The following is a 22,960-nucleotide window of genomic DNA, read 5'->3' as shown; positions in this document are numbered from 1 at the left end:
AGCAGCTCGATGTCCCGAGTGCAAATTTTTTCCTTCACCGTGATGTGCCCAGGATTGCACCATTTGTCATTCACAAATACATCAATCCCCCCTCCTTTCTGCTTACCGCTGCCTTCATTTCTGTCCGCTCGTACGAGTTGGAAGCCCTCCAACTCTGCGTGGGCGTCCGGAGTGATTGCCGAAAGCCATGTCTCCGTGACGAGTAGCAAGCTGGCTTCCCGGTACTCCCTCTGGTGCCGCGTTAGCGCCGCCAGCTCGTCCATTTTATTCGGGAGCAATCTCACGTTCCCCATGATGACGGACGGGAGAACGTGTCGGTATTTCCTCGTTCTTTTGCGGCGATCTTTCCCGGCCCGACATCCTCGTTTCCTCCTCTTCAGTTCATCGGGGATGTCTGGTGCGGCGGCCGCTCGTCCGCTATTAGCCCGCCACGCTAGTAGCTGGTCTCGACTGTAAACAATGGGATTCCGCGTGCGCGTGGATTCCCCGTTCACAGGAGCGATGAAAAAGTAAAAAATAACGGCCAAAGCTTGGCCAAAACAAACATGCGGATCAAACCTCTAAAGATGGAGGACACTGATTTGCCGTGGCGACCCCTTGAAGGGAAAAGAAGACCAAGTGGATTCACATGAAAGTTCTTATCAATCCAGATTCATGGAAGCTGCTGTTTTTTGGGACACACTTTGACGTTCCCTTTTGAGAGTTGACATCAGGTGTAATGCTCCAAAACAATCTGAGGGGGAAGCTCGCTTTTCAACAGGTAACTTGGCTTTTGTCTCACTGAATGGAATTTTGGAGAAGGTTTTGAGTTTTACCGCAGACTCCCCACCCATAGGAAATGCGTCAGTCATTACCAGCAGTCAGCCACACCGTAGAGTGATGAAGATACTGTGTCACAATTTTTTTCTAAATAAAGATCTTCGAGATTATGTTATACTGTAGATTTTTTTATCTCTCCATTAATGTTTACATTTTTATAGACGTTTGTTTGGCAAATTGCATACTCGGCACGGCAGCCGATCAGCAGCCTGTTTCGTGCTTCCGACTATACCGTGACCGTAAAGTGTACTTGAGAGTATTGAAAGAGGAGTCCACATGGCTTGTAGCGGTTTGCGTGTAGCTTTTGCTTTATTGAATAAAACAAATGTTTGATTTGATTGTTTTTTTTTCTTGAAGAAGTTGTCGGCCACCCGGGCCGAGACATTTTGAAAGTTGTACGCCCAATGTAAAAGTTGTATGCCCCGGGCCTCTGGGCAGATGTTATTTCAAACACTGGGGTCCATTTTGAACACTTTTCTTGACATAAGTCAACACCATAAGTCACCCGATGGCTGTCACATTGAGTCAACAGGTAGCAATTGGGGATTGTTATTGACAGCAATCTGGCAGGCAGGTAAAAAAAAGATTAATTCCTTCGAGATTTTACACATACTTCTGTCACAGCTGTCTTTCCTTTGGATGGAAACATTCTGTGTACTCCTCCCCTGAAAATTCAGAGATGACAGATGAATGAGGTTAGTTATAAATAATAGTCTTTGTCTGTTTGAAATCCACCGTTGTTAAGCACACACAGTGCTCACTAGAAAACCTTGCTAAGTAAACTTTTCACTTCTCAGTGATAAAAAAAACTCCCAGATCATGATCCATGATTGCATTTTTTGCATTTTCAAAATACCACGTCTGCCTATGATCAGCTCATCAGGAAGCAAGCTGGGTGATGAATCTAATCATTTGATCAGGTGTGTGGGGGCAAGGAGTCTTACAAAACATCCAGGAAACCGGCCCTTGAGAAACGGATCTTCTCATCACTGGTTTGAAGACCTTCTGGTGAGTGTTGAAAAATCATTCCACTTCCAGCACATTCTATCAAATTTCTTGGAATTGGAGGCCTACCACTACAGGGGGAATCATGATTTAATCAGATGTGTCCCAGTATTAGTAAGACTATTTGCAGTGTCGCGTTGTCAGTTGATGTTACTTTTTAATGAGAAAATCATCAACAGCTCTACAAGTGCTGACAGAACTTTTTTTTCTATGAAAAAAAAGTTATTTATTTTCTTTTCGACCTCCCCACTCTCACCCCTTTCAATCTTGCTGCTGTACATTGCAAATTTCCCTACTGTGCGACAATTTTGATTTCTGATTCCGAAAAGGTTCCTCGGTCAAATGAATACACTCAGTTCAAGATGAGGCCGAATTTGAGCATTTTACTGTTATTGTGTTCGAAGTCAGTCAAATATTTGTATATACTGCACATGCAGTAAGTAGCAGTAGATAAGCAATAATGCCTTTTTACAGTCAATTACACTATCCAACACTGGTTTTTGATAACTTGGTTCAATGAAATTAAAATGTCCTGAATAACTTATGGCTCGTTATGACTGGTACGACTATGTAGCCTATCATTACTGTGTTAAGATATGGCACAATATACAACTAGCCCTCTTTCTAAGATAGAGGAGCTATAAAGCAATATAAACCTAGCCAAGTATATACAGCTAATGCTCAGAAAATTGGAATATCGTAAAAAAGTTCATGAATTTATTTAATTCAATTTAAAGTCTCAGAGGGCGGTACGGTAGTCGAGTGGTTAGCACGCCGGCTTCATGGTGCATGCATGGCAGGCAGATTGAACGCTCCAAATTTTCCCTTGGTCAGAATGACTGTTGTTTGTCTTTGTGTGCCTTGCGATTGACTGCCAACCAATTCAGGGTGTCCCCCGTCTAGTGCCCAAAGACATCTGGGTTAGGCTCCAGCACCCCCTGCGACCCTAATGGGGAATAAGCGGTACGGAAAATGGATGCATTGCAAGATATTTCAAGCTTTTATTTGTTAGAAATATGATAATTATGGCTTAGAGCTTATTTTCTTTTCCTTTCGGCTTTTTCCTTCAGGGGTCACCACAGCGAATCAATGTCCTCCATCTAACCCGCTTTTGTACATCCTCTTCTCTCACACCATCTACCTACATGTCCTCTTTGACAACATCCATAAACCTCCTCTTCGGTCTTCCTCTCGGTCTCCTGCCTGGCAGTTCAAGGCTCAGCATCCTTCTCCCGATATAGTCACTCTCTCTCCACTGGACATGTCCAAACCCCCTTAGTCTGGCCTCTCTGACTTTCTCTCCAAAGCCTCTAATATGAGTTGGCCCTCTGATATACTCATTCCTGATTCTATCCAACCTGGTCAAACCTCAACATCTTCAGCTCTGCTACCTCCAGCTCTGCTTCCCGTCTTTGGTGTAGGATGCCTCAATAGCGGCCTTCAACTCTTTTGCATTGCTCGATCTCATGTTTCTCATCTTCCTCTTGACGATAGCCCATACATTTTCGTTGGGGTTGAAGTCAGGTGAGTTTGCTGGCCAATCAAGCACATGATCATTGAACCAGGCTTTGGTACTTTTAGCCTCAGTTCCTTCCATACGTTTAATTTTTGTGCACATACTTGCTGCTGTTTTTGCTCGTCATGTATGGCGTCTCACAAGCTGAAAAATGTGTTAGATGCTGATCTAATAATAACAATAAATAAATACATGCACACATTCTTAATAAAACAGTCATTTATTATTGTCTGAAAACTAAAATTGTCTGAACAGCACATTGCGAGGGTATCTGTAAGATATTTTTCAAAGGCTCAGTGATCACTTCCATACAGTACACTTGGCATGTACACGGCATCTCCTTCAAATGAAACTCAAGAAAAACAAATAGAGGAATAAACCCATTTGTAAAAAAACAAACAAAAAAGTCAAAAGTCCATCCTGTAGCAAGATAACTCGTACAATCACCAAGTATTTCGGTGTGATTCTAAGCCACGTAGACCACATTGGAATCACCTGACGGCAGCAGGTGACGCACAGGAGGCACAACTGACAAGACTCAACACAAACATCCCAATACGTAGACGGACTGGGTTCCAGCTTCAAGTTGAAAAATGCTTGCGGTCTGTATTTTGGAAACCATTGTGTACTTTTTAAGGGTGCGTTGGAAAACTACAATCAAAATTTAAATGCTGACTTTGCTGAATACATTCTAATCTGTTATGTAACAAAAATGGCTCCTTTACTCACTTCTCCGTCACCTTCGCTGAATTTGTTCCCTTTCATCACAACTATAGCCACGGACAGATACAACGACGGAACACAAACCGAGTGTTGGATTAAAAGCATGACTTTAAGAAAGTGGTTTGAGTATAGGGCATGCAGGTCATGCAAAGAGCCAAAACAAATCATAAAAAATAAGGGACAATGTGTGTATTAAAAAAAATAAAGGAGTGAGAACAGAAAAAAGACTTACACAGCTTTGCGTCTTTGGTTATAAAGTAGGTCCAACAATTTCACAGCTTTTCATCCCCCAAAGACCCCCAATCTCTTTTTCTTTTGTTTACCCATTTAAACAAAGAACCACAAAAGAAATAATAGTTTGGCTTTATTAAAACCCCCAGCACATATTTCATAGCAGGTTCTTTCTTGTACTGTACATACCTTGTTCACTCTGAATACTATACAAAATATACATTCAACCGGGATTTCAATGCATGTAATTCTGCTTTAGTGTTTCCTTCCTACCGTCTGCTCTACTTATTGACACTTGCTTGATTGCGAGAGACTAGCGTAAAGACCTGACAGATTCTAAAAAGACAATACACTTTCTTTGTCTTTTGTGACATTGTGAAAATAGCAGCCCTGAAATAAATAAATGCAAATACTACACGTGAACGAAGAATGGAAATGTTACATGTCAAAAGGATGGAGGCTCTGAGCAAACGACAACCACTAACGTAAGCTTTTTGTTGCGGCCTATCACAAACGAGGCACTCGACTTGCTCCGCTGGACGCCTCTGCTGATGACGACACATCCCATGGTTGCTTTCGGCCCCTGTGAACGATGCGGCGTGTGGGTGCTGACGTTGCGGGATCTTCATTCGTCACTGTGGCTTTCCCACGTCTTGTACAGCCCTTTTGGCCCACTTGCTGCCACCCCATGCCTGTGCTCCTGCTGCCATGTCCCGCCATCTGCTTCAGCTCCAATAAGACGTTCCAAGGGATGGCGACGGCTCTCTTTTTGTGATAATGTCACAGCTTTCCTTAAGTGGAGCACTTTTAATGCAGTGCTGCGGGGACGATATGCGCATGTCTCTGCTCGCGAGCATTGTGGAATTGAGCGTGTGGACCGGTGGATGCGCTCGAGTGCAGGCTGAATCGGCCTCGGCGTGGTATCACGCCGAGGTGATGTTGGGCTGATGGGGAACGCTCTGAGTCCCTTCGTAGTGTGCCAAGGGAGCGCTGCTGTTTGTAATGGCTGGGTGTTGCTGCTGCTGGGGCGACGTGCTGCCGTGGCTGGAAAGGTGATTGAGTTGATCTGAGTTGGCCAACGACTTGAGAACAGCATTCTCTCGCTCTAGCATGGAGTTGCGCTCGTACAGCTCCTTAATCTGCTCCTTCAGCACCTCAACCTCCTCGCGGACGGCATACATCAGGTGACTCTTGACCAAATCCTGAAGAAACAAATTGTGGTGATCATCATCCACCACACTTTGGACAGGTAGAGGTGAAGAATATCAGGTAGTTTTGCCCCAATGTTGCTCCTTCCTCAGAAAACCACCACGGCTTTCAATCAGAAATGTTAAACCTGTTCAGTATTTAAAATCCTCTCCTAAGTCACCTGATAAACTAAATATGGCAGAGAGAGGCATGTGCAGTTATAATGTAGACAAGTCAGCAAAGCTTCTACTATTTAATTTTCTCTAATTAATGTATTCTTCATTTTCTTTGACAATGTGGATGCCTTGCGGCACCGTATTGCCTCTCACAGGTCACATTTGGTATTACAATTGACATCTGGTTTGGTGGAAGAGCGTTGCTACTGTCAGTGAATATATTCTTGTACTATCTAGACTAGCAAGGACACACGTGATGTGTTGAAAATCAAAATATATGTGACCCGTTTACACCGGGAAAACTCACCATGGCCTGTTCAATCTTGTTGTCAATGGCAACTACGCTGGCACCGGATACACTGTGGAGAGAAAAAATAAACATGAGAATTATACGTCTTAGCACATCATTTGATACTGCACACAATATTAATTCACAACAATTGTATGTTGCACCCTACGCTAACTAAAGAGTAATGAAGTCATGAATAAGGACAGTTCGTTATGTCGTACACAATTACTACTGCTTCTTAACAAATGAAGATATAAAAAAAGATCTGTCTTACAATAAAATTAGGAATTACATTTTGAAAAGAAATACAAAGATGCATGTTGATGGATTTTAATAGATGTTTTACCAAGATCAATGTGTGATTTTGAAGAACAATGAAGCAGCTGAATAATTAAATAATCAAGAAGAATTAAAGTCCTACTCCATGGCAGAAGGTAAAATTAAACTGCATATAAAATGTTGTTCATTCAAAGAACAGAACAAGTCAGAGCTTCTTGTCAATCTCTTCAACTAAAGACACACGCACTGGAATCATTTGTAAGTAAATTCAGATGAGCTTGTCAACATGCACACTCACACAAAACACTTTCTTAAAAACATTTTTGTTTGGTGTTGTGTCATAACATAATTATTTTGTCAAACATCAGTCTATGTTTTGACAGAAACATAGCTTGGCACACACTGGTTCTGAGTACCGATCCCCAAACAATGTGTGTGCAAATTTCACAGACTATGTATTTACTATGAATCTTAATTTAACCATATATGCCAGTGACATACTTTCAGGTAGAACAGTTAAAATACTCTTCTATTACAGTGGCATAAGATCCATAATTTACGTGTGCGCCCACATTTTGTGGCACTTGTATGAAGTGTATAGGACCATGTGGCTACAAAGGTTTGTTTAAGAAGATTGTGTGTGTTTAATTAAAACAGCAATGCAGCACATTAAAAGGAAAACAAATAACATTTCAACGCACGATTGTGAGCTATGTTCAACATCAACAACAAACGAGATGCTGCTGGAGGTCACGTACCACACACTCCACCTCCACCGCACGTAACGCGCGTCGATTCTCTTTCAAACACACGTGCACGAAGAATTTCGGTGACATGCGCGCGGCACACACTCGGAATAAGAAAGTTAAACGTCTCAAAAGTATTTCAATTTACCTGCCGCATCTCGGTCGATAAGGAATCAAACGTCCCGAATAAGTGGGAGAAGACCTCGGCGAACACGACAGACTGTAGCTCATTGTGCAGCGCATCGTAGCAGCTCCCTCAACCAGTAAAAAAAACCTGTCAAGTTCCCAAAACGTTTTTAGCTATGACTCGAAACAACTTAGCAGTCCGGTCGCTGCGTAACCAACAGCAGTACACACGACGAGCGCAGTGTTAAAAAGCAGCTCGCGCGGTCACATAGCAAGTCAACACCAGGGAGGAGCTCACCAAGCAACACGCCTACTTGTCCTCGGAAATAGAGTTCCCTGAAACATGAAATATTTTTATTCAGCAGACTGACGAAAATAGTTCACTGTGACTCAAGATGGTGAATTATCACTCTTTGATGTAATGCCCTACGTTCTTTCCATGCAAAACGACGGCTTTATTTTGGACAAAGTTATTTGACGGGCATTTACGAAATACGGTGAGGTGTATTCATTTTCCCCATCAAAACGTACACTCATGTTATAAATCAAACACATTTGTAATGGACAATTCGATGTCATATTGAAAAGATGTAATATAAATAATGTGATAAAGCCCACAGGAGCATTTCTTTAGATTGGAATTTGCAGATGTACTGAATTCAAAATACAACATGAATGAAAACATTACACGTGCAGTATGTACTTTTTCCCCCTAAAGTCAATTCCACCAAAGCCGTAACGAGATCAATTACAAGACGCAGATTAAGCTCCTCCACCACCTTTAGCTTGTACATTTCATAATTCATCTGATACATTCATCACAATTACTGCCAAAAATTAAGTCCACGGGCCCTATAAAGACAACTAAAACATTGCAAAAAAAAAAAAAAAAAACAACCCGAAAATATCTTCCCAAAGAGCAATAGCTGCCAAACAAAGTACCTGGCATAAAGTACACAAAGCAAAAACAAAACAAGAATGACTCTCGCTATCTGCAGTTTACTGGCTGGGATATTTTGTCTGTCATATTAATCACAAACTCAGACAGGCTTCGATGTACAAAGAAAATAATTGTCACCAGGTAAGCACATCGGCTCCATCTCTGAAGAGTAGGCGCTGCCCAAAATAATAATAATAAAAATAACATTCAGCACTGAAAAACGCAGTCACCAAACACAGTAATGACAGAGATACAGACCAATTAAACGTTCCGAGAAAAAAAAAAGTTTTTGGACAGTATGAGTCTATATATATAGCCTGTTGTGTTTTTTTTTTTTTTTTTTCGGTAAATGTACACTACATGAAAAAAAAATGGAAAGATGACAGCGGGTTCACTTTTGATTAACTGTACTAGTAATAGTAAGTGCACCCTAATAATTGTAATTGATGAGCTCCTTTTACACTGCCTGTAAAACGTGCCATTAGTCAGAGTTGCTGTTTTGTATAAACAACACCAACAGAGAACAGTTGGGACATTGTCGACAAGAAATTTGAACACTTAACACCTGCATGTCCTCTGAGAAGATTTTCTCTCTTCAAATGAGAACCAAAACACACCCTTTTGGACCACTCAACGTTTATGAAGCATTTGTCTGTCTACCAAACGTCACTGACATACAAACAACTCATTGAAAATAACAAATGTTCGACTGAATTCTTATATTTTCATGAAGGAAATCGAGATCAAATAATAAAATGGAAAACCAGAGGCATGTTTCCTCTCACCTGAGGGTTCTTTGTTTGTTTAAACAGGCCATGAATATCAATAAACCATTTCAATGAATGGCATTCCACGGTCGCTGTGTGATTGGGGGAGGGGTGTGCTGATAATGAAGATGAACACATTCCACACTAAGAAGAGCATTTTCACAATGGTGTCAATGGGAGATAACACACACGTCCAAAAAACATTTTGCACCCAATTTTGAAACAACACAGAGACAATGTTGGTTGGATTCAAAATTATTGGAGTGACTGAGATTTGTCTTGCCTGGAGGCAGAAAAGTCCCCCACCCCACCCTTTAATTTGTTGCCATTTCGTGTCCAACAAAAACAAAGCACCCAGTACATTTTATTCAAGGGGGAAGACATGTGGTGGTTTATATAAGGACCTCTTGCAGTGCTAAACTCCACATACACACACCCGCTAACGGGACCTTCAGCACATTCTAACCGTGGACACCTGCGGCCTCTAGGCCAGTTCCTCCAAAGCCAGACATCTGTGTCAGAGCCAACATCTTGCAGTGACATGATTAGAGGGTGAGAACCAGAGTGTCCAGGCAATTTGTTTCTTCAAGCTTTAGTATCTGTACAAACTTATCTGGGGAATGTCTTATCACGGGCTTGACCTGCAGGCACACTACAAGTTCATCAATGTTAATGGACGTCACTCAAAGATGGCAGGAGAGAATAGGCACATGTCACAAAATCACGTGACTACCAATGGCATCACATAAATCAATGAGCTCTCCACTAGGACACAGATGTACAGGCACACGTCCCTGTCCAAAAGCATACAAGTACTCTCAGTGGGGGGCAGACAGCTGGACAAACGAGAACTTTTTAAGCGATAACAACCCCCACAATGAATTGATTTCAAAACAATTGTGGAAGACGGGGACTAAAACAACAGTGGAAGCACAGCACTGATGACTCACTGTTGCTGTTCAAGGTGCACTTTGGAAACACCACCAGATGATGTCAGCAAAGTGTCTCTCCGAAGTGTTAAAAAAATGTCTGAACATGCTTGATTTTTCGCTGAAGTTGGGATGCTGGGTTAAACAAAGAGAATACAATTTGCAAATCATGTTCAACCTAGGGCGACCCAGTAAACGAGGGTGGGTTTTCTCCAGGTCCTCCCACATTCCAAAACCAACCATGGCAGGCTGATTGAACACTCCTGTGTTCCAAGTGGTGAGTGTGAAAGAGGGTAGTTGTTTGTCTCTGTGTTCCCTGCCATTGGCTGGCAAACAATTCAGAGTGACCCCCGCCGACTGCCCGAAGATGGCTGGGATAGGCTCCAGCATCCCCCGTGAAGATAAAACGGTTCAGAATATTAATGTTCAACCTATACTGTATTTTATTTTATTTAACAAACTCAAAATACAAGATATTTAGGGTTCAAACTAAGAATCTTTGTTGGTAGCAAGTAATAATTACCCTGAGTGACAGATCTTGGTGGGAATAATAAATAAATAGCTATTATGATTCTTCGTCTTTTCCTTTCGGCTTTTCCCTTCAAGGGGTCGCCACAGCGAATCAGTAACCTCCATCTTCAGAGGTATGATACGCATGTTTGTTTTGGCCCAGCTTTTACGTCGGATGCCCTTCCTGACACAACCCTCTGTATTTATCCGGGCTTGGGACCGGCACAAGAAGACTTATGTCCCTTTGTGGCTACAGAACAAGCAACTCTATTACAGAGAAGTTTTCACTACTTTCTTGTTATCGCAAACATCATATCTATAATAATAATAATAATAATAATGAAAATGAAAAAGTGCTGACAACCTGACAAATGGCAAAATATTTTATAATTAGCTTTTTACTATCAGACTTGTTATCTATCTATCTATCTATACACACATGTATATAAACACATATACAGTAAAGTCTCGTTATATCGATATCGGATATATCGATAGTCCCGGTTATATCGATACTATTTCTATGCACGCACGGAGAAAATTACATGCAAACAGGGTCGGATATATCGATAGTCCCGGTTATATCGATATTTTTTCGGACTCCCTTGAATATCGATATAACGAGACTTTACTGTATATACACACACATATACATAAACACACATATATACACACACACACACATATACACACACACACACACACACACACACACATATATATATACACACACACACACACACACACACACACACACACACACACACACACACACATATATATATATATATATACATATATATATATATACATATATAGATATATATATATATATATATATATATACACACACATTATGATTATGATTATGATAATTTTTTATTATTATGTGAGGAGGTGTTGCATCCTGGAACATACAGGTAACATCCGATTTACGACCGGCGCGAGTTTACGTCCATCCGTACTTACGACCACCAGACTTTTTTTTCTACGGCTGCCACCGCGACAGCTAGCAACGCGACAAAGACAGAGGTCCGTGCAGGATGATTTAAGCTACAACACAAAGCGCTGGTCCCCAAAAGAGGACCAGGGGAATATTCAAAAATAAAGAATACCAAACACAACGAGTGGGTGGGGGGGCAATGGGAAACCCGACAATGGCGAGAAGCAACTCGCACACTGTGGTGCAGAAACGGGATAATAATAAATAATAATAATAATAATAATACATTTAATTTATAAGCACCTTTCAAAATTGGGGGGAGGCTCGGACGAAGATATAGAAAGTCTAGGGTAATACAAAGTACAAATACAAGTTGACAGCGTCCCGTTTTCGTAAACGCTGTCCTGAAGAAGGAAGTGGTGGAAGCAGGGAGGCGTCCCCAGCTGTCAATCCGAACGTGACAATCTGGGGGTGTCCACCGACGCGGCGTAGGTGGGATCGCTGGGACGCAAACGCCGCGTCGGGCTCACGGTCGGCGCCGCCGTCTCTTTGAGACAGGTGACCTCTTCTGGCTTCTCCGTTAGCAGAGATTTTTGGAAAGCTCTCATGCGTGGGAAGCCGTGCGGGGTAGCAGAAAGCGTGTACGCCGACACAGTAATAAAGATCGATAATACAAAATATGAAATGATTAAAATGACACTAAAAGTTATAAGATTTATAAATGAACTGTCAACATTTTGGTATATAATAGTATTCAAAAGAAAACGTTGCTTAAAAACAACAGATTGACATCGTATACTATCCTGTCATATAGGAGATGTCAGCGTGTCATTTGTTATGATCACGTGATCCTTGCGCCAGCCATTTTGAATACTTTTCGATTTACGACCGTTTGATTGACGACCGTTTTGTCGAAACGGTACCCGGTCGTAACTCAGATGTTACCTGTACTTAACTCATTCACTGCCAGACGATGTGAAAAATGTGTCCAATCCAGTGCCATGGTTTTTGTTATTTTCACTCAAATTGCAAGACCCACAGAATATTGAGTTTTAGGACTTCAAAAACATTTAATGCAGCATAAGAAACCTTAGACTATTTTCTTTCATCAGAAAAAATAGTTAATTCCCAAATTATACGGTCTGGACTTAGATGACCTTGAAATGGGGGTGGCTGTCTAAAAGGCAAATGCTGCCACCTCGTTGGAGGGAAGACATTGCCAGCGGTCTGAGCAGCTCTTTATCGGGACCTCTCCGCAAGAAAATAAACACAATTTGAATAAATTCGGGAATGGCGCTCCACGCCAGGCTTTTCAATTCCAAAATAAATTAGGGAATAGCAGTGAATGAGTTAAATCCCAGTGACAAAATATAAAATTAACAACTGAGACGAGATATCCTTTAACTCACATTGGAGAAATTCCTAATTCACAGCAGACCAGTGACGTGCGGTGAGGTTCATGGCTGGTGAGGCACTGACGTCATCACAGTCAGATTTACAAACATATAAACTCTACAGAGTAGCTTATTCACCATTTGATTGGCAACAGTTAACGTGTTTTGTTTAAAATGTCATGTCAGCATTCTTTATATAAACTGTAGCATAGAAACAAAGAATAAAAAAAAAAACGTGATCGTGTTACCTTTACTTATAAATGAAGTCCATGCGCCGCTCCATCTGAAGAAAGGCAACGATAACTTCTTTGTAGAAACCTTCCTTATCTTTCTTCAGTTTTAAAAGTCTCTCTATTTCTTTCAATTTAGATATGTAATCCTCCATTCTGAAAATAAGGCCAAGCAACACGAAAAAATGACTGGATGGTTGCACTTAACTTGCTAACTGTTTACTGTAGCTTGCTCTCACTAATTCTATTATTCTGCAACTGAGGAGCGCCCCCTGTCATGAGGCAGGAGGACTGTATGCTTCCCCTATGCACAAAGTTTTGAAAAAAATAAAATAAAAAACACTATAGTACAGTGTTTATAATGTAAAGTGACTCTACATTTATACACCAGCTAAACTGTAGAAATTTAGTTCATATACTAAGTGTTTGAACACTTTAACAGCGATATGCAAAGGGACAGCAATGCAGTCTCACTGCAGAGCAAGCCAGCACAGTTAGCATAGTCATTGCGCAATCCATGGTGAGGCTCAGCCGGCTGCTGCCTCACCGCTCGTCTCTACTTAGTATTTGAACGGTAAATATGAAAATTCAGCGATTTTGAAAAAAAAATCAAAAAATGGTGAAGTTAAATGGAAAAGAACTTTAAAGTACAAATCGCTTAATAAATATAACTGTTTAATTTATTTTCTCATTTGATATTTTTATGATGACAGGTGAGGCATGGCCTCACCTGCCTCCCCTGACTGCACGTCACTGCAGCAGACAGATGTAACTCTAACCAGACTGATCCAAATTGTTCATGTGACATGTTCGCAAGGCCAATTCCAGCAAGTTTTGATTTTCTTCCGATAGAAGATGGTTAATTGTGGATCGTTTTTTACATCAACTATGGTTTAGAAAACTATTAGAATCAAAATCAGAAAACCTTTATTTGTCCCACAATGGGGAAATTTGCAAATGAACTGTGACGAGAAAACTAATGTAAACAATATATTAAGTTTGTTTTTAATCAATCATAAAATGGCTTCTTATGGGTTTACAAACATGTAAATTAAAAGACCATCGGCAGAAAATAGCTAATTAAATCAGTGAGACAAGTTTCATTTAATTTTATTTGGCATCCGCTATAAAATATCCCACGCTGATCATATATCTGAGACTTAAATTAAAAAAAAGTTTAAATTGATTTCAAACATTTGTTAAATAAATAACATCGATAAACGGCTCATGTCCTCGTTGTAACATGAAGTTGGTTAGCAATGACAATTACCGGATGCTGGAATTATGATTCATTGGTGCCAATGCACAGAAGGATTGTTGGACGTGTCGTCCATCAAAGGGGTGGGGGAGTATAGACAATGGAGACTAAACTAAGTCTGACTTGGATGAGGGACGCCTTGTCTGTTGATGGAAATTTTATTTTCATAGCACAAAACAGGAGGCATTGTACAGCCCCCAAAGCTTCCTCAAAAACATGGAGAATGCACGTTCCCGCAAGCTCCCATGCTCCTTACATAATCCCCAGACGAGTACATAAACAACAACTCAGTGTTGCATCTGTCTCATAGGCCAGTGAACCTCCCAAAGGATACGAGGAACGAATTACGGGGGGCATGAGAAGGAATCCAAGCCCTGTAGTAGTCAATGAGATTGATTAAAAAAAGTTTTTAATGCAACATATTTTTTTAACATGAATGATCTTGAGCCACCATGTTGGTTGACTTATGAAAGGTCTTGTTGTTTCAAACGCCTTGCATTGGCACAGGAATGTTTGCAGTTCGCACTCCACCACTTGACTCCTGACAACATGTGTGAGGTGTTGTGTGACCAAGCTCAATTTGCAAACACAGCAGGGGTCCATATTTATGGTTGCTCCGTCTAACACAGCCGGGGACCATGTTTACTGTTGCTCAGTCTAAAGTCCTCAGTGTCCACATGGCATACAACTAAAATCAGCTCTTCATGTGATTCCTTGCATCACTTTCCCCAAATTGAGGTGATTTGGATATGTCCAAATTATTTCTGTAATTTGATTAATACTAGACTGGAATGCACTGGATGATTCACCAAATGGTATATTGCCGAATTTCAGGGTTTTACGCAAAAGGAGCATTCAGATATAAAAGCATCACAAGATTGAGGAGGTATCTTTGGGTATCCTCACTGAAGAAGCTATGTGTCAATCATTAGACAGAGCTCCTGAAAAAATATATACTACTAAGCTGTTAGCTGGAATAATGCTCAATAGGTCACGTTTTGAAATGGAAATTGTTTTGCGGCCAAATGTTTGCTGAAAAATCTACAGATTTGGAAAAATCGTTGTAAATATCCAGATGCCCAGACTGTAAGTTTGCTTAAAAAAACTGTCCTTGTAATACGGATTTCCCAACAAAAGCAAGCTTTTGAACTAATCACGTGTGAGGCAATAGGACTGTTCTGGAGACGTGTGTGCTCAGTAAACGCCCATTGTATAAATACAGGTCAAGTGTCATCCACGTTTCCAAAGATAAAGTTGACAAGATGCAAATGTTACTTGCAAAACAGTAGCAACCTTAAGGCCCATGGTCAGTTAAAAAAGATCATTGCGGGCAGATGGTTAAGATATTAGCCAACCATTTCCTCACTGCAAACTTGTTAGATTTAAAATCAAAGTTGGGCACAATATACAAAGGGGTGTAACTGAAGCCCAAGAATTCTTTCAAAATTATGTACTCAAAGTATTTGGAGAACGATTCAATTGAATTGGGTTGGGTACTTAAGTATGCCCCGCAGCCTGCGAGCAAATGTGTTTTTAATTTTTAGACAAGAATGACATTCTAATTAAGTCGAACCAAAAAATGCTCAATAGTGTTTTATGTAAATTGTGGATAACTCCCTTCATCAGCCAACATTTAAAAATCACAAATTCAATTTGAGAGATGTTAAGTTAATTTCTGAAATAAACCACTCTTTTTAAATTGTTTCCAAAACGTAAAAAGTGGTGGCTGGGAACAATATAGATTTTCAGGAATGCTCTTTTTTGCCTTCAAATTATTCAATTGCATCCCTCGCATGTCTAACCTTGCAAGTCCAACCTTGCAGATGACTTATCTCTAGACAAAAGGAGATTCGTGGAAGCAACACCCTTTACCCGCAATTAGATGAAAGCCTTGAATAAGGTTCAACTTAGTCAGGAAGCCCACAGGCAACAAGGAGCTGTATAGGGGAAATAAATGCTAAAATGTCACTCAATAATCATGCTGAGTCCCACAACTAGACATCAGATTGGACTTGACCAAGCAGAAACATGAACATGAGACCAAAGATCAGTAGTCCAACTTTAATTTCAAAGTGTCGACATACGGGTAGAATGTGTGAACCAACTCAGCAGAGAGCATCTTTTGTTGGAAGCCACCCACTTTTCAAGCAAGTAAAAGTATTGGAATTGAGACTATTTTCGGTAAATTAATTTGATAGACCTGCCAAATTTAAAACCTTCCACTTTTTCCCATTGGGTTTTGGATTATTGTTTGGTTGCATGCTGAAGCATTTCGTGATTAGTTTGGAGGAGGTAGACATGCAATGGTTGTGTTTATTATTTTCCTTTTTTTAAAAGACGATTTTGTTTTATTTTACTGTAAAAGTCAAGTAAAAAATAGAGACAACGAGAAGCTAAATAGGTCAGTCTGATAATTGTAAAGAGGACAGACTTGGTGACCAAAGTTTGGCTTTGTCATTGAAAATTAAGACATACTTGATGAACATTTCGTACATCAGTTGATAGGTCTGTGTAAACTCTCGGTCGTACAGGAGTAGTCCATCGATGAAAAGGCTTCTTCAGCCGTCATCTGTACTTTTTTGAAGGTGTCGGACGTTTCACTTCTTATCCAAGACACTTCGTCAGCAAACTAAAGTCTTACTGGTAGTTCAGGCCCTATATACATATCCCTACTGTCCAGACATGGCGGTGCTGGACGCTATGATAGGTCCCTGCTCTCAGGTTGGGGGAGCAGAGGACTACTCCCTGCAGCTGCTCCACTGATAGTTCCTGTCGTTCTGACTAACGACTGGCCTGATTGCCCCACTTCGACCGGTATCACCTCATCAGTATTACTAATCCTATGTTGCCTAAGCAGGCTAACATAGGATATGTTGCCTAAGCAGGCTACCAGTAACTAACAGTAAGTTTCTTGGATAAGAAGCGAAACGTCTGACACCTTCAAAGAAATACAGATGACGGCTGAAGAAACCTTTTCATCAGTTGATAGGGTCGTGTTTCTGAAGTGCCAAAGTGAACATTAGTCAATACTTACAATTTCACTGGGGATGTCACAATGTGTTTCAAGCTTCCAGGAAGCATCTCTCCATTCTTGTCCTTGTTCAACATGTACCATGTTTATTTGTGAAGGCGGAAATGCCCAAACAGAAAGTCAATCACAGCAATGGCATGGATATGTAAACATCAATGAATGGCAGCAGTTCAGAAGTCAACTGGTCTGTCTTTTCTTATCAACACAGCACAAGCATTTGACGTATCTCTCATTCGTAACACAACCTGAGAGCATACAACGCCAAATACAAAGCACACTGCCCCTCCAACGCCTCATAGTGAGGAACAGGCTATTTGTATGACGTGAGAACCACAATTATATGTACAAAGTTGGCTGACTCAACAGGTCAAGAATGCAGCACGAGTTCTAATCAGCTTCTCATCTGAGAATATAAATGAAGGACTTCAGGGGGAAATACATCATCCTCCATATCCTTTTACGTGTCTATTGCAGCGCTAAAACATTGTAAATCTCCACAAGCCCAGTCACCAGTGCCCTGTGAGTGACAGACATTTTTTTATCATTGATGGCATACAAGCTGCCAGCAGTGTCCCCATAAGAATTGACATTTACAGGAGTGGCGTCCTATTAATCTCTATATCTTAGACCCATTCAGTGACTGAAATGCCCGCGAAGACAAGTCATTTGATGTCACAATCACACCCTCAATATCAGGGAAAGTCTATTAATGTAGTGAATAATTGTCTATGAATCCTATTTACAACTATTACTATTATTAATTTACAACTATTGACACAATGCTGCATATTTGACAATGGCCAATCATCAATAAATATATTATATAGTCAAGCTAAGATCAGAAAACCTTTTCAGTCTCACAATGGAGAAATTCCTAATTCACAGCAGCAAAGTTATAAAGAAGTAGAACAAAATATAGGAGCTGCTGTAAAGGCAGCCACTCACGCGGCACCAACTTGAAGTCAAAATTACAAATTAATGCAACACAATTAATAAAATATAGATCTTAGATCTGTGCCATATTATTATCTGTTCTCACATCATCAAATAAACTGAAACACATGTTAGTAAATTACACCTTAGGATCACATAAATGTCAAAGTAATAAAACAGTACAGCCAAACTTATTTTAGCAAGTTGCTTAAGTGCACTGATTGGGTACAGAGGGTCATTGCAGGCCACACAAACAAACATGTAAACACACCCAAGCTCTTACTCATTATTGACAGGCTTTGAGCCTTGTAACGTACCAGGTCGAATAACCTGATAGAAGGTAGTCGATGGGTTCCCTGCATTTTTTAAGGAACTGAAAAAATAGGAGAAAAGGGAGTGAAGGAAAATATTATTTGATTGGGAAGGCACGAAATCCAATGAGAGAGGGTGCCAGGAGATGACAATGCGCAACAGAACAGAGGAAACTGATGGAGTGGAGGCAGAGTTTGAAAGGGGAAATATTAACATTTTTGAAGTGCAGGGTAATTTCTATTTAACTTTCCAGTTTACAACTAATGCAAGCGCTACCAATTTAATTGTACCTTGGCAAGCTTTAGAAGTTTTTCTTGATGCAGTGGTGAGTTATGTCAATGCTGCAAATTTTAAGACCGTACTAACCGCATACTTCAACACAACAGCTGTGAGCTGAGCCCATTTAACGAGCCAAATACCTGGTTTTATAGGTACAGTGAGGAAAGTGTGTAGCGCATTGAGCACATTGACTTCAGATGGCAATGAGATGGGTCCATAAATCATAGGTGCCGAATGAAAAGGTTTAATATTCAGTCAAGGGTAGAAGTGAGGTTGTGTCTTCTCACGAAAAGCAAAAGATTATATAATTCAGTTTGAAATGAAGCCTTGATCCAACTATTCATTTGGAAACTTGACAGCCCATCCATGACATAATGAGAGCCAAGCATTTGAAATACTTGTCGTGTAGTAGCTCGTTAATCATGACAACCTGTAAATGTCTGGCTAGGTTTGACAGCCTTTGTGTAGGATTATGCTACCAAGGCATTAGTTTTGGATATATACAGTATACATTTATGTTATAGTTACAATATCAATAGAAGACAATAAGGTGATCTTGAATTGAATTAATGACAAGCATCTTATTACATTACATCTAAAGAATGCATGATCCATTTCCCAAGACTACTTATAAAAGAAAAACACAGTCTTAAAGAACAACTGACACCATTTTTTGTTTCCTAACTGACATCAGAAAAACGTTTTTTAGCATCAAAAATACCCAAAACACGCAGGCTGATATTTTTAGTCAAATGCGTAACACCAAGTGTCCCAAAACTGCCACAAAATGAGCTCGGAACTGGGCAGATTCAGCAAGTCCCGCCCCCTTGTTCGTGACGTGACTATTGGTCACACACTGCTTTTCTCCAGAATCAAAACAATGGCTTCAGAGAGTTCAGATTCAGAGAAGATGCTTTCTTGTTACTCATCAAGTTATGAATATGATTCAAATAGTTCTGAAGAGGAAAGCATAAATGTTTGCAATCGATTAAAGAAGTCCTTACGTATCAATTCTAGCCGTCTGGACTCCAATGTAGCGCCCAGAAAATACACCAGATGGCGCACAAGCTCCGTTGGAAATGGGCTGATTTGTCCGCTGGGAATTTGTGTAAACTTATACCTTTATGCGTGTTACCGCAATTGGCTGCGACACACGATTCATTCCTGTTATTTATGTAGTTTTCCTTCTAATTTCGCCTTCAACACGGATCAACACAATGTCTTAAGACCAAACAAAGTATCCAAAGTGCATTGTGTGTCGCTTTCCCGGTCACGGGCGTTCCCTCCGTGATGTCACTTAGGTGATCGTCATCAACTCGAAAACAAGACTTTCTGAATATTCAGCGAGAGTCTTAAAACGTAAAATATAGCTATAAGCGTGGGGATCTTTGTAAAATGCGCTCAGTAGAAGTCATTTGAAGTGAATTTACAAATTATGTCTTTTAAATATAAACTACAGTGATACCACGGTTTGCCGGCTGCAGAATTTGCCCTCTATTGCGATTTGGGATGTAATGGGTGTTGCGCTCTCCACTATAGTAAGGGAGATACGGTGTTGTGGGATCCAGAAAAAAACCACAAGACAAGCAATGTGATACGTCTTGACTCAACAGTGGTTTACTTGGAATGCCCCGATCTAATGCAAACGTATGTGCACAACAATTTCCGGTCCAACGATCTAAATCGGTCCGACACGAAACACTAACCGAAGCAGGCGTTCCATGTTTAAATAAACATTTTCGATATATATCATTTGTAAACCAATAGAACTACGCGAATGTAACCAAAATAGGAAATACGATAATTTACAACCTGTCACATACTCCCCCTCAAAATAGATGTTGTCCCCAACATATGTACTAGTAAATACCTAAATGCGCTGGACGACGTGCCCAAAACAATGACGCACGGTATTATGAACTGCATCCAAATATGAACTATAATAATGAACAGTTTACAGACTGGAACTCTTTTCATACATTCTGTTTACACTATAACAATCAACAATTCACAGACTGGAACTCTTTTCATACATTCCGTTTTACTTATACAGGGCTCATCGGGGTCTTCTTGTTTCCATCTCACTGTTCTATTAAACCGAAGTGTCGATTAACCATTTCTGTAGTATTTCGTGGCATAATAGGGGTGTGCGCCATACATCCAAGGCATTGTCTGTTCACCATGATATGGTACTGTCCCTACATTGTAACAAGATGGCGAACCAAGGCGATCATACGTGAATACCTTGGGTCTCCTGTGTTCTCGTCGTGGCCGTTGATTTCCCCCAATATCAGGATTACTGGGGGTTGGCTGGGGAAAAGGAGGACACACCGTCACAGGTGAATCATTTTCCGGACCAATGTTGCCCTCCTGAGGTTGGTCAACTTCCGCAGCTCCCGGCTCTGTCCCCGGCAGTTCATTCCCCAGTTGATTGTCATCATGGTGGGTTGTCTCCACGAAGCTCACGTTCCGCGGTTCTGGTGAGTCTGGTCGGGTGCTCTGGCGATGCAACACTGGATAATACTCATCCCCCTCATCATCCTCTTCCGGATCCATTTCCGGCATCTTGTTCGGTCGTTGCCGAGTGGACTTTTTCTTGGAATGGGACTGTAGTGAAGTCTCTAATGGCAAATGATCACATGGCAGCAAGAGATTGCGGTGGAGTATCCTAGATCTGCCCTTCCCCCTCTCAGGTTTCAGCTCATAAACTGGAATGTCTTGGCTGACTTGACGAACCACTGTATGAACAACATCCTCCCAGTGGTTTCTCAGTTTGCCTGAACCTCCGCGTGGGGTTAAGTTTCGAACCAGAATACGATCACCGGGCAACAGGGTAGAATACTTCAGTTTACTGTCATATAGTCTCTTACTCCTGGCAGCAGCTTTGTTGTTATTTTCTTGCGTGATCGCATACGCTTCCTCCATGCCCTGTTTCCACTTCTTCACATAGTCCTTCTAGTTGGTTTCACCCTGGTTAGAGTCTGGATTCAAACTAAACAACATATCAACTGGCAAACGTGGTGAACGTCCATAAAGTAAGTAAAAAGGTGAGAACCCTGTCACCTCACTTTTGGTACAGTTGTAAGCAAAAACGAGTTTGTTTAGTGAGTCTTTCCAGTTACTCTTGTTTCTCTGTCAGTGTCTTTAACATCTGGATCAGTGTTCGATTAAATCGTTCAACCTGTCCATTTCCCTGTGGATGGTAGAGGGTTGTCCTTGAACCCGCAACCCCACAATATTCCTTCAGTTGAGCAAAAAGTTGATTTTCAAATTCACCACCCTGATCATGGTGAATTCGAAGGGGGAACCCAAACTTTAAAGCATAGTCATTAAAGATTTTGTTTGCCGCTGTTTTGCCAGATTTGGACGTTGTAGCATAAACTTGAGCGAAACGTGTAAAATGGTCTACTAGCTCAAGCACGTATTCATAACCACCCTTACATTTGTCAAGATGCAAAAAGTCAACGGAGACAAGTTCAAAAGGCTGAGTAGTCACAATATTAGTGAGAGGGGCTCTGGTCTCACGGTTGGGCTTTTTGTGTTTTAGGCACACACACTCTCTCAGTACATAGTCCTCTATTTCTTTTTGCATATAGGGCCAGTAAAAACGATCCCTTACAAGGGAAAGAGTCCTTTCTACACCATGGTGGCCCATTTCATCATGCAGCTCTTTTAACACTGTCACCTTGTGTTTTTCAGGAAGCAGTAGTTGGGTTCTGTTTGCCGTTTTTCTGTACAAAACACCTCTGTCATTAAAGTGTAGCTTGTCCCATTCCCTCACAAGACAAACAACTTGAGGACAATGCTTTCTTAGTTCAGTACCTAGTGGTTTCGTCTCCGCCAATTTGTATCTAATAATATGTCCTATAATGGGGTCAGTCTCTTGATCTAGCTTGATCTGTCCAACAGTCAATGGGGCTATCGGTGTGTTTAGTGACACCTCGGCACACGTAGCTGAGATTCCCATAGACCAAGCTGCACTAGACTCGTTCTGTTGGTCAACCGCTTGTACGGCAGCACTCACAGCATCATATGACATTTCTTTTGTACATCCTTCCATATATGTTACCATATCAAGGGGCATCCTAGATAAACTGTCTGCATCAACATTTTCCTTACCGGGACGATATTTAACAGTAAAATTAAAATCAGAAAGTTCTGCGACCCACCTGCACCCAGTTGCATTTAACTTAGCAGTCGACAGTACATACGTGAGTGGATTATTGTCACTATACACAGTGAAGAATGGTGCATAGTACAAATAATCACGAAACTTGTCTGTGATCGCCCACTTAAGCGCCAAAAATTCCAACTTGCCCGAGTGTAAGTTATAATT

The 22,960-nt window shown here is 40.9% G+C and overlaps 1 protein-coding gene and 1 long non-coding RNA gene across 3 annotated transcripts in view; one reads left to right on the top strand and one right to left on the bottom strand.

Moving 5' to 3' along the window:
• Positions 1 to 542: 542 nt before the first annotated feature.
• Positions 543 to 5,029, top strand: LOC148895799 (uncharacterized). 2 transcript variants are annotated; one of them, XR_016115545.1, is made up of 3 exons: positions 553 to 760; positions 1,740 to 1,827; positions 4,813 to 5,029. It is a non-coding gene; the product is annotated as an uncharacterized LOC148895799 (long non-coding RNA). The 2 variants fall into 2 exon arrangements; XR_016115544.1 differs by having other exon boundaries at positions 543 to 1,827.
• Positions 4,415 to 22,960, bottom strand: part of tsc22d2 (TSC22 domain family 2) — a 41,132-nt gene continuing 22,586 nt past the window's right edge. Inside the window, exons 2-3 of the mRNA XM_089000806.1 lie at positions 5,966 to 6,017; positions 4,415 to 5,496 (exon numbers count right to left, since the gene is read on the bottom strand). Coding sequence (XP_088856932.1) covers positions 5,218 to 5,496; positions 5,966 to 6,017 — 331 coding nt within the window. The 3' untranslated portion in view covers positions 4,415 to 5,217. The remainder of the gene's footprint in view (positions 5,497 to 5,965; positions 6,018 to 22,960) is intronic.

The sequence above is a fragment of the Hippocampus bargibanti genome, linkage group LG07 (genome assembly GCF_051943395.1).
Source record: "Hippocampus bargibanti isolate YZ-2025 linkage group LG07, ASM5194339v1, whole genome shotgun sequence".
Lineage (NCBI taxonomy): Eukaryota > Metazoa > Chordata > Actinopteri > Syngnathiformes > Syngnathidae > Hippocampus > Hippocampus bargibanti.
Note: the sequence above shows the minus strand (reverse complement) of the source record. Positions and strands in the feature narration are given on the sequence as shown.